The sequence below is a fragment of the Sinocyclocheilus grahami genome, unplaced genomic scaffold (assembly GCF_001515645.1).
Source record: "Sinocyclocheilus grahami isolate Dianchi unplaced genomic scaffold, SAMN03320097.WGS_v1.1 scaffold425.1, whole genome shotgun sequence".
NCBI lineage: Eukaryota > Metazoa > Chordata > Actinopteri > Cypriniformes > Cyprinidae > Sinocyclocheilus > Sinocyclocheilus grahami.
Window position 1 is genome coordinate 369,087 of NW_015505604.1, and position 14,633 is coordinate 383,719.

The window sequence follows — 14,633 nt, forward strand, 5'->3', positions numbered from 1 at the left end:
ACATTAGAATGATTTCTGAAGGATCATGCGACACTGAAGACTGGAGTAATGGCGGCTGAAAATTCAGCTTTGCCATCACAGGAATAAATTACATTTTAAGATATATTAAAATAGACTAGAAAATAGTAATTTTAAATGCTAATAATGTTTCACAACATTTTTTAAATTAAATAAATGCAGCCTTGGTGAGCATAAAAATCTTCGTTCAAAAACATTTTGTTGGCTACTAACCTCAAGAGTTGAACGATAATGTAGGCTACATATATTTTTACTTTTCGTTATTTTTCATTGGACACAAATAACAAATAGACATGCACCAATCCTACAAAAACAGCAAACAAAGAAACAAATCAATAAAAAGAATAGGCTATTTTAAATTAATTAAATGGCCTATTATTTTAGGTTCTGCTTAGGCAGTAAATGAGAGAAAATGATGGCCAAAAAAAAATGAAACTCCCCCCTCGATTCCCAGGTTCCTAAGAGAGGATGCAGAAGAGGGAGTACAGACAGATCTCAAACACCATATGGGAAGATTCACTCTTAATAGCCTACTATGAAAGATTAGACATGGCCTCTCCTGAAGGAGTTTATCTGTAACAAGATCAAATACGCTTGGTTTTGATTTATGGCTTATTTTGTGGTTGAACTTCAGATAGAGAAAACAGATGACTGGACTATCTCCCATGCAGGGTAATACGATTTCTATAAGACCCGCTTTCAAATGCAGTGCGTTTTTGGACCCACAGGGTGGCGCTCTCATCTTTTCGACGGCACTTTTATTACGACTGTCTGTTACGCTTTACGGCAGGAGCTAACGACCACATGGTCGCTCGTGTTGTGAGTCTGCCGGAGTTTTAAAACAGATCGGAATTGGTATTTAACTTCAAGTGCAGTCCAAACACATTAAAAACATGGGAAAGACTAAAATCAACAAATTCAAACGGCCATCGTTTTCTCCCGATGGTCTTTCATCAACTCCTGTTAAACAGACTGGGGACGAATCAGAAGATGAAGACTCTCCGGCGGCGGAGCTGCTCGATAAAGTAAGCTGCAGCTGCTGTGACAACTCCACAGACTTGTAGTAAATGGTGTTTATGAACCTGAATATCTGAAAATACTGACATAAAAACAATGTTGGCGTAACCGCTAAATATGGCGTGTGTAATGACTGTCAGCCCTGTCACTGATGGCATGTTGGCGTGTTGAATAAATGAAGCGAGTCAGCAGACCTTTACGGCTGAACGGACTGATGCAGCTGTCAGGGAAGAACCAGACAGTATTTCTTAATTTTCAAATACATCTCTATTAACACGTGACTCTCCTTCTGTGTGTGTACAGCAGAGTCAGACGATCCCAGGATTCCTCCAGAGAGATGCAGTCAGGAAAATAGGACCTTTACTGCTGGACCGCAGCCTGGCGGTGAGAGAGACTGCTGCTGGAGCACTCAGGTACACACACACACACACACACTCTAAGGTGACACTGACATACTAAACCTGGGCTGTAGTACACATCCAGCCACCAAGAAAATGAAAGACACAGAAACTCGTCACACAGACTGCATTAATTGCATAGAAATTAGAATGTATAAATTATACAATTTGAATGTTATAATTTCCCTCTGCAGCAGTTTGTCTAATGAGCAACTTGGTGTATTACATGCTTGCTATCATTATTACACTATTCTCTTATCTCTCTCTCTCTCTCTCTCTCTCTCTCAGATGAGACTGACATAGTAAACCTGAGCTGTAGTAGATATCCAGCCACCAAGGCAATGACAGACACACAGAAACTCTGTCACACAGACATTTATTCCATAGATAAGACAAGCAGTAATTATATATATTACATGATTTCCCTCTGGAGTAGTTTGTCTGTTGAACAGCTTAATGTTTGACATTTTTGCTGTCATTATTTCACTGACACAGCTCTCTGATATAAGACTCCTCTGCTTCAGGGTTTATTTTGTAAAATGACCCTTAATTTTCATCTCAGAAATCTTAGTGCCTGCGGAGGCCCTGAAGTGTGTGAGGACATGGTGAGACAGGATGCGCTGACGCCTCTGTCTGCTCTCCTGAGGGAGGTACGAATGCTGGATCAATTCAATTAAAAAGCTTTATTGGCATGACGGTCTTTAACTTGATGTTTCAATATGATGTTTAACATGATTAAAGGGGAGGTCACACTAGACTTTGAGCACACAATTTCTCGTCATGCTCTGTGGTGTTTTAAAAACATAAATTCAACATAACTAATTATAATAAATCCAAAATATACAGTCCACTTTTCTGTAACGCTGCAAACCTGTAGCTTTAAAGTTTGTGTTTTTAATTTCAGCTCATGCTGTGATGCATCAATCTTTTATTGGTCTTAATTGGTATTCATTGATACGAATTTCCAGGGTAGAGTTCAGTTTGGAATGAAGTGAAATGTGAAACAACTCCACATGAGTTTGCACTTCTGGACTCCAGTATTTAAATGCGTATGAATGGAAGTCAATGGCATGAGTGTAGTGTGAACACCCCTTAAAACAGATTTTATTGCAGGATATTTTAGTCAGTCCAATTAAATTAGCATGGCTGTACTTCTCATTCACTTGCAAATAGTCTTAAAACAACAAGAAAATGATTGTGGATCATGATCCTGCCTGGAAAAAAAAATCATATGTGATATGGTATTTTTGCCATATCGCCCACCCATAGTGAGAAAGAGAAAAAAAGTGAAAGCTCTTTTTGACAAGTGTCTCTTATGTGTTTTTGTGGAGAGCAGTGCTGCACTGCCTTTGACGTGAGCTCTTCTCCTACTGTGAAAGGACAGAAACACATGGTGGAAGACGTCGCCAATGAGGCTGTAAACTTGCTTTGGAACCTCTGGTAAGACTGGTACAAAAATAACGACTTTATTCCACATTTTCGTCTCTACTGCGTCACTTTGGATGAGCGTTCACGACAGTATCATGACGCGAGCGTGTGGCGGCGCTGACCCAGATCCGGCGTGATAACGTCATTACGTCGGATCTGGGTCAGCGCCACCACATGGACTACTTTGTCGATCATCTTGGTACTTTTCTGGACCTTGAATGTGGTAGTTACCTTGCTGTCTATGGGAGGGTCAGAGAACCCTCATATTTCATCAAAACTATCTTAAATTGTGTTCCGAAGATGAACGAAGGTCTTGCGGGTTTTCGAACAACACAAGGGTGAGTAATTAATGACAGAATTTTCATTTTTGGGTGAACTAACCCTTTTAGGGTCGCTGGGAAAACCAATTAGCGAAATTGATCAAATTAACAAATTGACGTTTACACTAAAGTGTATTAACAAATGTCCCAAATGTCTTTGATTGTCTTAAGTGTTTCCTGTGAACGCTTGACAGCACATCATCATGCTTTATATATAGTCACTAGTTTGCAGGCTGAAGATTAGGCCAAAATATGAGACTAATCAGTTATCACATTAAAAGCAGTCATTAAGCACAACAGTTAGTGATGCAACATTTAAATACCACATTTAGGCCTAATATACTTACAATAAAAGCAAGGGTTGAAGAGTTGTGTTTAAAACAGTCCAAAGGTGTTCAATCAGATGACATAGTTGTATGTCTTGTATGATCTGTTTTTCCTGTCTGTTTTTCTGTGGATGTGTAGTGAGAGCAGCAGCACAGCTGTGTCAGTGTTTAACAAGACTGGACTTCTAGATGTTCTTCTACACTGTCTACAGAGACACCCTCAGAATATGGAGCTGGCAATATCAGCAGGTGGCACTAGTTCTAGACCAACACATATATACTCTAAGGAAATGCTTATTCAACAAGGATACATAAAAATTGATCAAAATGATAAAGACATTTGCACATTTGTAATGTTACAAAAGATTTCTGTTTGAAATAAATATTATTTTGAACGTTCTATTCATCAAAGTATCCTTAATCTTATTATAACTGTTTTCAACATTGATAATAATCAGAAATGTTTATTGAGCACCAAATCAGAATATTAGAATGATTTCTGAAGGATCATGTGACACTGAGGACTGGGGTAATGATGCTGAAAATTCAGCTTTACCTTCACTGGAATAAATTCCATTTTAAAGTATTTTAAAATAGAAAACAGTCATCTTCAATTGTTATGATATTTTGCAGCATTAGCTTTTTTGTATTTCTTTAATCCAATAAATGCAGCCTTGGAGAATGTAATAGTATACTTGCTTCAAAAACATAAAAAAAAACCATTACATTCCCAAGCTTTTAAACAGTAGTGTATATATAAACCCCCTCAGATTTTTTTATTCCTCCCTAATAAACACGTGGATATTTATTTACAGATTTTCATACCCATATTTTTCATTCTCACATTCCTTTATTTGGGCACTATTTATTGGTAATTGCTGTTGTTTGTGTGTGTGTGTGTTTTTTTCTGTGTAGCCCACTGCTTGCACACAGTAACAGAAGAGAACGCAGAGCTCGCGCGCAGTGTGAATGCAGCCGTGTTTGGGGTCTTGGAAAACATTATGTTCTCCACTCACAGCAGTATGGAATACACTCTCCTGCGATCGCTGGCTGCAGGTGAAAGAACGCATGACACTGGTCGTGTAGTAACATTTACAACAACAACAACAACATTTACTAAATCTACTACTTCCATCCTTAAAAGTGTTTGCAACATGCCACTACTAGCTATAAATATATAGCTAGTAGTACATTAGCTTTTTTGTATTTCTTTAATCCAATAAATGCAGCCTTGGAGAATGTAATAGTATACTTGCTTCAAAAACATAAAAAAAACCCATTACATTCCCAAGCTTTTAAACAGTAGTGTATATATAAACCCCCTCAGATTTTTTTTATTCCTCCCTAATAAACACGTGGATATTTATTTACAGATTTTCATACCCCATATTTTTCATTCTCACATTCCTTTATTTGGGCACTATTTATTGGTAATTGCTGTTGTTTGTGTGTGTGTGTGTTTTTTTCTGTGTAGCCCACTGCTTGCACAATATATATTAGGGCTGTCAGTCAGTTGATTAAAATGTTTAATCTAATTAATCACAGGGTGCTGTGATTAATTAATCTAATTAATCGCAATCTAAATATGGCTGTGAAAATACCCCCAAAAGATAATTTAAAGCCATTATTGTTTTAAATGTTTAGGCTACAATGGCCTAACATAAAGTATGGAACATAAAAAAATAAGTTGATTAAAATGTTTAATCTAATTAATCACAGGGTGCTGTGATTAATTAATCTAATTAATCGCAAACTAAATATGGCTGTGAAAATACCCCCAAAAGATAATTTAAAGCCATTATTGTTTTAAATGTTTAGGCTACAATGGCCTAACATAAAGTATGGAACATAAAAAAAAAAGATATTTTGAGAAACATCTCAGTATTTTTTGTTGATGCAATGAAAGTCACTATTGACCAAAACAGCTTTGTTACCAACAGTCTTCAAAATACTTTCTTTTATCTTGTGCAAAAGAGAGCAAGTCATTCAGGTTTGAAACATGAAGGCGAGTAAATGATGGCAGAATTAATTAATTAATTAATTTTTGGTGAACTATCCCTTTAATGTTTATTTATTTAATAATTTTTTTAATAAATGAAATTATACTCTAAAGAAGAAACTAAAACTACCAGCAGGTGGCGGTAAATGTCTTTATTAGTCGATTCGTTCAAACGGCTGATTCATTCAGGAATGAAGTAAACGGCTCTCTTTAATGAATGGGCTTTTGAATCATTGGTTCATACGATTCGTTCAAAACGCGGATTCATTCAGAAACTAAACACTGCTGTGTTGCTCGGAGACGCACAACAGTTCTGCTGTGGCTTTTTAGGTAATATTTTCGTATATATACATATATATATAAATATATAATATTAATATTTTGTTATTCCTTATTTACTTGTTCTATTTATTTATTTTTTATTCTTTTATTATCTGTGTTTTTGTTGTGTCGCTGTCATTCTGCTGCACTGCAGAAGCTTCTGTCATGAAAACAAATTCCTCGTATGTGAAAACATACCTGGCAATAAAGCTCGTTTCAGACGCACGTTCAGCTAAGTCATGAAGTTACCAAAAAGGCGATTAAAGCTGCCTTAAATCTGTGCTTGCATGTAATATATTTTATATAAGTCACATTTAAGAACATGCCTCTGAAATGGTTTTCAAAACTGTCCTGGAGCAGCCGAGCACTGTCTTACTCATCTAACACACTCGATTCAACTCGTCAGTTCATTATTGAGACTTCATTTATAAAACTCTCCGTAGATTTCATCCTAAAAGTTTACGTAGGCACAAAAGCTAGATTTTGCATACGCTCAAAAGTTATCAGATTTATAAAACCATGCGTACGCCAGAACCTGCGCAAAAATCCCTTTATAAATCCCAGTCAGGGAAGATTGTGCGTACCTATCTCCACCCCGACTCCTCCCCGAAATCACCATATATGGAGCTTACAACACCTAATTTTACTATGCATAACCTCATCTGCATATAATTTCTATGCATATTCCCATCCACGTGACACCATGTTTAACATGGTACATTTAGCATGGTACATGACATTAAGGAAATATGAGATACGGACTATAAATGCCATTTGTGCCATACACATTAATTTTTATTGCTAAAAATCTAAATAGTTCTCAGAAAAATTATTTAGAATAGAGTTGATCTCATTCATTTCCACTGGCCCAATAATATTTCAATTGTTTAAAAAAAATTCAAATAAAATTAATGCAGTTTTGCTGTTAAGGTGAACATGTTTTAGCTATATTTAGTGGAAAATATATATTTATTGCAGTGTAAATACAATTATCTGACTCTACGAGTCATTGACAAATTATTTTAAAAAGGAAACGTGCAAATCTTAGTTTTCTTCAAGTTGTATCCTTCAAATACAGTAGTGTTTTTCATAATGTTGTGGAGATGCCTTCACACGACATCAATACTTCCATGCAGCTGTAGTTATACAGTAAGCTATTATCATTGGTCATATTCAAACCGAACAATAGACCGTTCCACCGAATCCAGCAGTGTCCGCCACAATATCGAAGTGCGCATCATTGATCATTATTCTTGCTTAAAATATGTTCTCATAACATGAGATGTGCAGTTTACTTTAAAGAAAAGTTATTGTGCACATATAGCACTCCTCGCTGTCATTAAAACATAACATACCACAGGAAAAGTAATCAAGTGCATCCACTACAAATAGGCTATGTCTAAATTCATATAATTTTGGTTTAACTTCTGTGTAATGACTATGTAATTTCTGTGCTTATCTCCATTAATGAGAGTGGAATATTTTATGTAAATTTATATGATGAAATGAAAACAGTTTAAAATCGTTGTTTACTTCATTACTTTTCTTTCTCCATGAAAAACACTCCGTACGCATGGGTCAGAGTTTGCGTGCAGGTGCACAAATTTTCCCGTCAAGTTTGTTTTTTATAAATCCCACCTTTTGCGTAGGAAGTGGCATACGCCTCTTTCAGGGCAGGTTTTGTGCGTACGCAATGGTTATAAATGAGGCCCCTGAAGTGAGTCAGAAACGGTAAAGAGAATTGTGAGAAAATACGATGCGTGTCAGATCCACATCATGTGCAGCAGCGGCAGCTCTTAAAGAAAAAAAACAGGCATAACAAGCTAATAACCCAGCTGCTGTGATGTCTGTTCGTCAAGAACAAAAGAAGAAAAAAGAGGAAATCAATAACTTTTTATATAGCTTTAAGGATTCATCTACAGTTGGTACGGAAAGTATTCAGACCCCCTTAAATTTTTCACTCTTTGTTATATTGCAGCCATTTGCTAAAATCATTTAAGTTCATTTTTTTCCCTCATTAATGTACACACAGCACCCCATATTGACAGAAAAACACAGAATTGTTGACATTTTTGCAGATTTATTAAAAAAGAAAAACTGAAATATCACATGGTCCTAAGTATTCAGACCCTTTGCTCAGTATTTAGTAGAAGCACCCTTTTGATCTAATACAGCCATGAGTCTTTTTGGGAAAGATGCAACAAGTTTTGCACACCTGGATTTGGGGATCCTCTGCGTAAATGTTCAAATTGATAGCTCTCAAGTATACTGTAATGTTGAATGGCTATAGTCAATGGTTAAATATTGGGGGGACATTTTTTTTTATAGAGACATCAGTAGTATTGGTATCAATGATACTGGCCTTCAGTCATAAAAAAAAGATGCCATTAAACAAATATTAATCACATACTGTATGTTGTTTGTACATTCATTTGAAGATTTAATGTAAAATTATTGCAATATAAAAGTATATTTAAAAACTTTAATGTTAGGTGGGATTAATCGCAATTAATCTGAGAAAAAATGTGTGATTTAATTAGTTATTTTTTTTTTATTGATTGACAGCACCTATATATATATATATATATATATATATATATGTATGTATATGTGTGTGTTTCATATGGTTAATAGTTGTTCGTCTTTCCTCTGTCTTTCAGGCTCTTTATGGAATCTGAAGAGCGGTCTGTCTTCAGCACAGCAGTCTCAGACGTTGACGGCGCTGGCCACCACTCTCTCACACAGCCTCATTCTGGATGCGGGAGAGCTCATCCCAGAGCTGTGGCGTGCAGAGTCTGCCCGTCTGTCCAAAGAGACCACATCTGCAGCGGAGTCAGATCATACAGACGAACGCCCCGCAGGTCACGAGGCCGAAGATATGGAGGAGGACGTGAGAGGTGAAAAGATGAATGGAGGAAAGCCTAATGGACAAATGTCAAAAACAAAAAATGACATCTCAGATCTGTTGCCTGTAAGTTAAAAGCTATTATTTTAAGTGGAATTTTTTTTTGCACATTTTAGAACATTTTAAATTTAGTTTTAAAGACAGTGAAAATTCTGTGGTCATTTGCTCACTCTCGTGTCGTTGCAGAACAAAGTCTGTCATTTAGGTTTGAAAAAACATGATGATGATTAAACTATGATATTTTTGGGTGCTTTATCTAAAAATATTAACAACAAAAAATGAGCCACTTATATTATTATTAGGGCTGGTAAGCGATTAAATTTTAATCATGATAAAATTACATGATGTGTCGATTAATTAATCTAATTAATTGGAAATTAATCGCACATCAAATTTGGCGGAGAAATTACTCCCAAAAGATAATTTTAAGTCATTGTTTTGTAAAGCGTTAAACAGACATTACAAAAAGTAGCTTCAGCAAGAAATATTTTGTTTGATCAAATTTATTACATATACTCTTTTGGACCTTGAGGGTGAGTAAATGATGACACAATTGTCATTTTTGGGTGGGTGAATTAAACCTTTAATAATTAATTTTATTATTATAACTATGGAAATATGAAATTATTTCTTTAATGAAATGATACTCTAAATAATAAAGTAAAGCTGCCAGAAGGTGGTGGTAAATGTCTTAACGATTAAGTCATCGAGTCATTTATTCATTCATTTGATTTGTTCAAATGGCTGATTCATTCAGGAGTGAAGGAAATGGTTCTTTATGAATGGTCCATTGAATCATTAGCTTGTTCGACTTGAAGCGGATCATCACCATAAGAACGATTGGTGTGTGCAAGAGCTGTAGCTGTGTTGTTCGGAGACTAACAGTTCTGCTTTGTCTTTATATTTTAGTTGGCAAAATTGAGCAAAACGGACAACATTGTGTCTAAAATAACACAATATTATCTTCTTACTTACTGAACTGTTGTATAAGATCAGTATCACATTTGCACTCGTGTGATATTGCTTAACTATATGATGTAAATATGAAAAAAAAACCCAAACAGGGTTTTTTTTGCCCCATAACTTTAATTTTAGGGACATTCTAACTACGTTCTCTAGGCTCCATCACACTGAGTTGTTGCCCTGCCTCATATTTGTCATCAACAGCTGTATGAAATGTCAGATGACCCACATAGGTCTGGGGCGAGGCAAGTGCGTTAAATGCATTGATAATTTTAATGTGTTATTTTTCAGCGTAATTAATTAATCTACCGCATTAAATTACCAGCCCTAATTATTATGGTAAGTTATTGTGTGTATGGAGATCATAGATGCATCTTAAAGACCGTCTCCACTATGCTACTTGACATGAAGGCTATGGCGTGCCTCCTGCACTATTTCTTTCCCCTTCAAACCATGTCAACCCAAGTGATGGCACATCTGTCCCTCAGAGCCAGATGGTTCTCACTCTCTCTAAACACAGAGTGGCTGTCCCCACTTACATATGAGTGTGCAGGGCTGCTGTAACCTCTCTGAGCTCCGGTCTAACCAACCCATAGGGTGTCCTGAATGTTGTCCTCTTTGAAAGTTCAGGGTGAAATTTGATCCGGAGCCTCAAATTTGTGGCCCAGTTTACATCTGGAACCTAAGCAAACCATGTTTAAAATCTCTGTGTTGTTGTGAATGCTCTTAATAATTTCATTTTCTGTTTCCTCCTCAAGTCAGTTATCAGTATTCAGTTAAAGTATCAGTTCAACCATCACTGTATGTGTACAAATGACCCAAACAATTACTTCTGGGTTTTAAGAGAGACAGACTGGAGTTGCGAGGGGCCAAAGCATTGCTGTCAGCACAGCAGACATCACTGGAGATCATCGTCAACATGTGCTGTTCTGATGGTGAGTGAGTGTGTGTGTTTATAGGCGAGCAGGGAAGACAAGACTGTTATAGACAATCCTCAGGATTTTCCTGCTAATGTGCGAAATTAGAGGAATGATTTCTGTGTTTGTGTCCGAGAAGATGAGACAGAGATAATGTGACAAGATAGTGACTGTGTGTTTGTGTGTGTGTGTTTGTCTGTAGAGCCCTCAGATGACGAGTGGGAGGAGATGTCCAGCAGCGATGAGAGCGAGATGTGTGCTGATGGGATGTCAGTCATTTTTTTTATATTTTGTTTTTAGTTTCAAATAAAAATATAATGTTCAAGTAAATCCATTGATAAAAATATATTTTTTTGAATCTTTGATTTTTTTTTTCTTTGAAGTCAGTGAGTAATGGTGTTAAATTGTGATTTAAATGACTGTTTTTTGTGCCTTAATCAAAGAACTCTCACACTCTGACATTATACAGAATCTGTCAGAATTTTTTTGTAATGTTAGGTACATCATATTTTTTTGTGGTTTTTCCACTTAGTGTGTAAAAAATGTAATATCTTCTATGCTTGTACATTAATTTCTAGAGGCATTAAAGGATGAGGAGTTCCTGGAGGCTGTGACCAGTGCTCTTCGTTCTCTACTAAAGATCATGGCTACCAAAAACATCCCTCAGGTGAGAAGCACATTCATTCATTGTTTTTATGCTTCAGCGATACATTATTTCAAGCTTTACTTGGTATTTTGAACTGTATGTGTTTTATGTTTTATCCTGCAGTGTATGACTCCACACCAGCTTATGAGTTTTTGTGAGGCTGCCACCAGCTGTGAGCTGGTCAGCGTGAGAGTTAATGCTCTGGCCGTTCTCGGTATCACAGGAAGCTCTCTTGCCAAAGAGAAAAACACAGCAGACACTCTACAGGTAATACTGACTGTGGCAGAATTGTTAGAATTATATTAATCATATGTATAGTCAGTGGTCGAATTGTAAAAAAAATTCAGGGGGGATGGTGTGGTCAATTTCTTTTTTCGGGGGGTATGTGGGTCCTGTAGCTAATTTTACATAATGATTACAAAATTTGTCTTCATTTTTAAAAAGGTTTTTATTTAATTAAAAATTGGCCTTATTAAATGAACTATTATTTATAAGCTTTTTTTTCCTTCTTGGGCCTGAAATGGAGGCATTTTGGTCAATATTGATAATTAAACTATTTTGCTAAATGTGCTTTTGTGCTGAAACCTTGGCTGGTTTAGGCCTGTCATGGATACATTATGATGACAATAAAACCACCAGTAGGTGGCAGCAAGCCCCTGTTTTGATCAATTATTTGATTCGTTCAAAACGGCTGATTCAATTAGAAACTAAACAAAAGTGTCCAACTGAATGGGCCGTTGAATCACTGGCTCACTTGATTCGTTCAAGAACTGATTCATTCAAGGAAAGAAACACCGTGTTACTATGCACTGTTGTATAAAATTAATAGCACATTTGTGCTCGCGCATGTAGGCCTACTGATATTCAGAAAACGACATTGCTTGTGCAATGAATATAAAAACATGACTCATACATGGGTATTTTTTCTTTAATTGCTTGAATTATAAGGTTATTTTACCTGTATTCTAATAGGCCTCATCGCGCAGTGAATGCTTTTGGACTCTCAAGACGTGTTTTTGTTTGATTTTTGCTAGGTCGATGACTCGATAATGTCAGCTCTCCTATCATCTCTCAGTCCCTCACAGTTACACATACAGCACAATAACATTATGTCAGGGGAATGGTTTTAAATTCTAATGAAGGAAAAATCATACTTTTGTCTGTTGTCGTCTTTTTAAAGAAATTCAAAAGTTGCGCTTGAATCATTTTGCGCGAAAAATGCAGAAAACTTGCTTCCGCTTGTTACAGAAACGAGTTCTGATTGGCCAATCGCCGTTATTCATGAATTATCTCAAGTAGATAATTTTAACATTTCATTGGCATGATGAGTTTTACATAATACACATTATTAATCCAAAGGGGATGGTAAGGGGGGTAAGCTTTTTGTCTTTTTTTTTTTCAACCAGGGGATGCCATCCCCCCTCAATTCGAGCCCTGTGTATTAGTGCCTTTTTGTTATGCCCACAAAAAATACAACATTCAGAAATTATCGTATTTTGTTATAGAAAAGGGACAAAAAATTATTTGATGTAGGGCTTTACAATTAATCGCATGCGATTGTCATGTGCATCTCGTCAGTACAATACTGATAATACTGACAATTAGGCAATATCGCGTTCATTATCGCAGGCGATTCAATCTGCGATTATGAACGCGATATTGCCTAATTGTCAGTGAACTACGGCTCTGTGTATTAAATGGCGCTCCATCTGAAAGCAGGTGATGGAGATTTACTACTAATCACGGAACCGGCTTTACTAATGAGATGCGCTTGACAATCGCATGCGATTAATTGCACAGCCCTAATTTGATGTTAATTTTGCAATGTTAGACCCAATTAAACCTTTTTAATTTAAGTATTATTAGATTATTCTTAGAATATATCTATATTTTACTAAATTATAAGTGGCTACATTTATATCAAATTCTGTAGTATTTTATGACTTGTAATTGTATAATAAAATGTGTCTTTTATGTTCACTTTTATTAATAGCATTGTTTTTTACTGTATATTTGTAATTGCATAGCTTTGGTCAGTTGTTCAGCTAACTTTATTCTCTTTTTGCAGTTGATTGGAAATGCATTACTGAATATCGCAATGAAGGACTCAAACCTGGTAGTGTGCGGGGAAGCGCTGGATGCGCTCTTCGATGTGTTTGCAGATGGCGATGAAGCAGAGAAAGCTGGAAAAAATATTAACCTGCTTTCATCTCTTAAAGCACTTCAGCCAGGGTTTAGAGCTAAGGTTTGTTTAAAGCCAACAAGAAATATTACCACAGATACAAACACACTCATGCATCACATTCACACACCCGAACAGTACTATTAAATCAGACACTCAAATGCCACATCTCACACCTCCAAATGCATGTTCAGGCTTGAGCTCAAGGTTCAAGCGAAACATTTTTTGTCTTCTCTGAGATTGAGATCTGTTGCATAAGCACTGTCTCAGTCTCACACAAAGACTGTCTACAGAAAAGCGCACTCAAATCCAGCTGAACAGATCTGTCTTGGTTGGCTGATCTAAAATGTTCCACTTTAAAACAGTGAAGTACTTTTTCAGCTGCTTTTATAAATTCACAGTCTGACCATTCACAGTACAGCCATTGCTAGATCCTCTGTACTATTCTAGTATGTTCTTAGGCCTTTAGATGGCAGGCTTTTCACAGTTTGGCCTTTTGTTCCCTCACAGCTGCGAAAAGAAGGCAAAGGAAAATACAGCCCTGATCAGCTTTGTGTTCTGGACAACATAAGGATCAACCTGAAGAGATTCATCAGCTACTCGGAGAACCTGCAGAGAAAATGAGATTTCAGAGATCAGTAGCACAAATTCTCTGCAAACATCTCGCCTTGTTTTATTTAGCATTTTCTGTCCATACTCCTCTCTGGTTTTCTTTTGGTTTTATTGTAATGTGAGAGTGTTTATGTGCGGAAATTAAGATAAAAAAAGTTTGTAAAACCAAACATATATATATAAGTGCTTTAATTAAAGCATAAACTATCATAATGGTCTCTTGTTGTTGTTAAGTATTAGGATAATCAGTAGTGTCTGTGTTTTTGACAATGAATACTCCATTGGCCATCAGATTTCAGCATTTAAACTGAAGAGTGTGCGTTAAACAATGTCATCCAGTCTCATAACAGATTCCCCTTTACCTCCCTGAATATTCTGGCTTTTGGGTTTCTGGTAAGAATTGTCCTTGTCCTCAGTGAGATGATCTGTAAAATGTTGATGGATCAATTCCCAGGGATTACTTAATAAACACTGTTATGTTGCTATGTTTCCCTCTCACCCAGTCCATAATAATGCAACAACAACAAAACCCTTTGTTGCAGCATTTTATGGCCCACAGCAACAGTAGATTATCGGATGTT

The 14,633-nt window shown here is 36.4% G+C and overlaps 1 protein-coding gene across 1 annotated transcript; it reads left to right on the forward strand.

Moving 5' to 3' along the window:
- The first annotated feature begins 911 nt into the window (after positions 1-911).
- LOC107551471 (HEAT repeat-containing protein 3-like) lies at positions 912-14,262 on the forward strand. Its single transcript, XM_016233080.1, has 14 exons — positions 912-1,043; positions 1,333-1,448; positions 1,996-2,083; positions 2,770-2,873; positions 3,647-3,756; positions 4,423-4,563; positions 8,488-8,798; positions 10,540-10,630; positions 10,815-10,885; positions 10,996-11,002; positions 11,191-11,279; positions 11,382-11,525; positions 13,327-13,503; positions 13,951-14,262. Exons 1-14 carry the CDS (start codon positions 912-914, stop codon positions 14,062-14,064), a joined length of 1,695 nt encoding a protein of 564 aa, XP_016088566.1. The 3' UTR covers positions 14,065-14,262.
- Positions 14,263-14,633: the final 371 nt, after the last annotated feature.

Bases quoted from the DNA above. Each gene is read 5' to 3' on its own strand.
- LOC107551471 (XM_016233080.1), top strand. From the start codon at position 912: ATGGGAAAGACTAAAATCAACAAATTCAAACGGCCATCGTTTTCTCCC. The intron at 2,874-3,646 runs GTAAGACTGGTA...GTGGATGTGTAG, and splicing joins AACTTGCTTTGGAACCTCTG to TGAGAGCAGCAGCACAGCTG. The intron at 10,631-10,814 runs GTGAGTGAGTGT...GTTTGTCTGTAG, and splicing joins CAACATGTGCTGTTCTGATG to AGCCCTCAGATGACGAGTGG.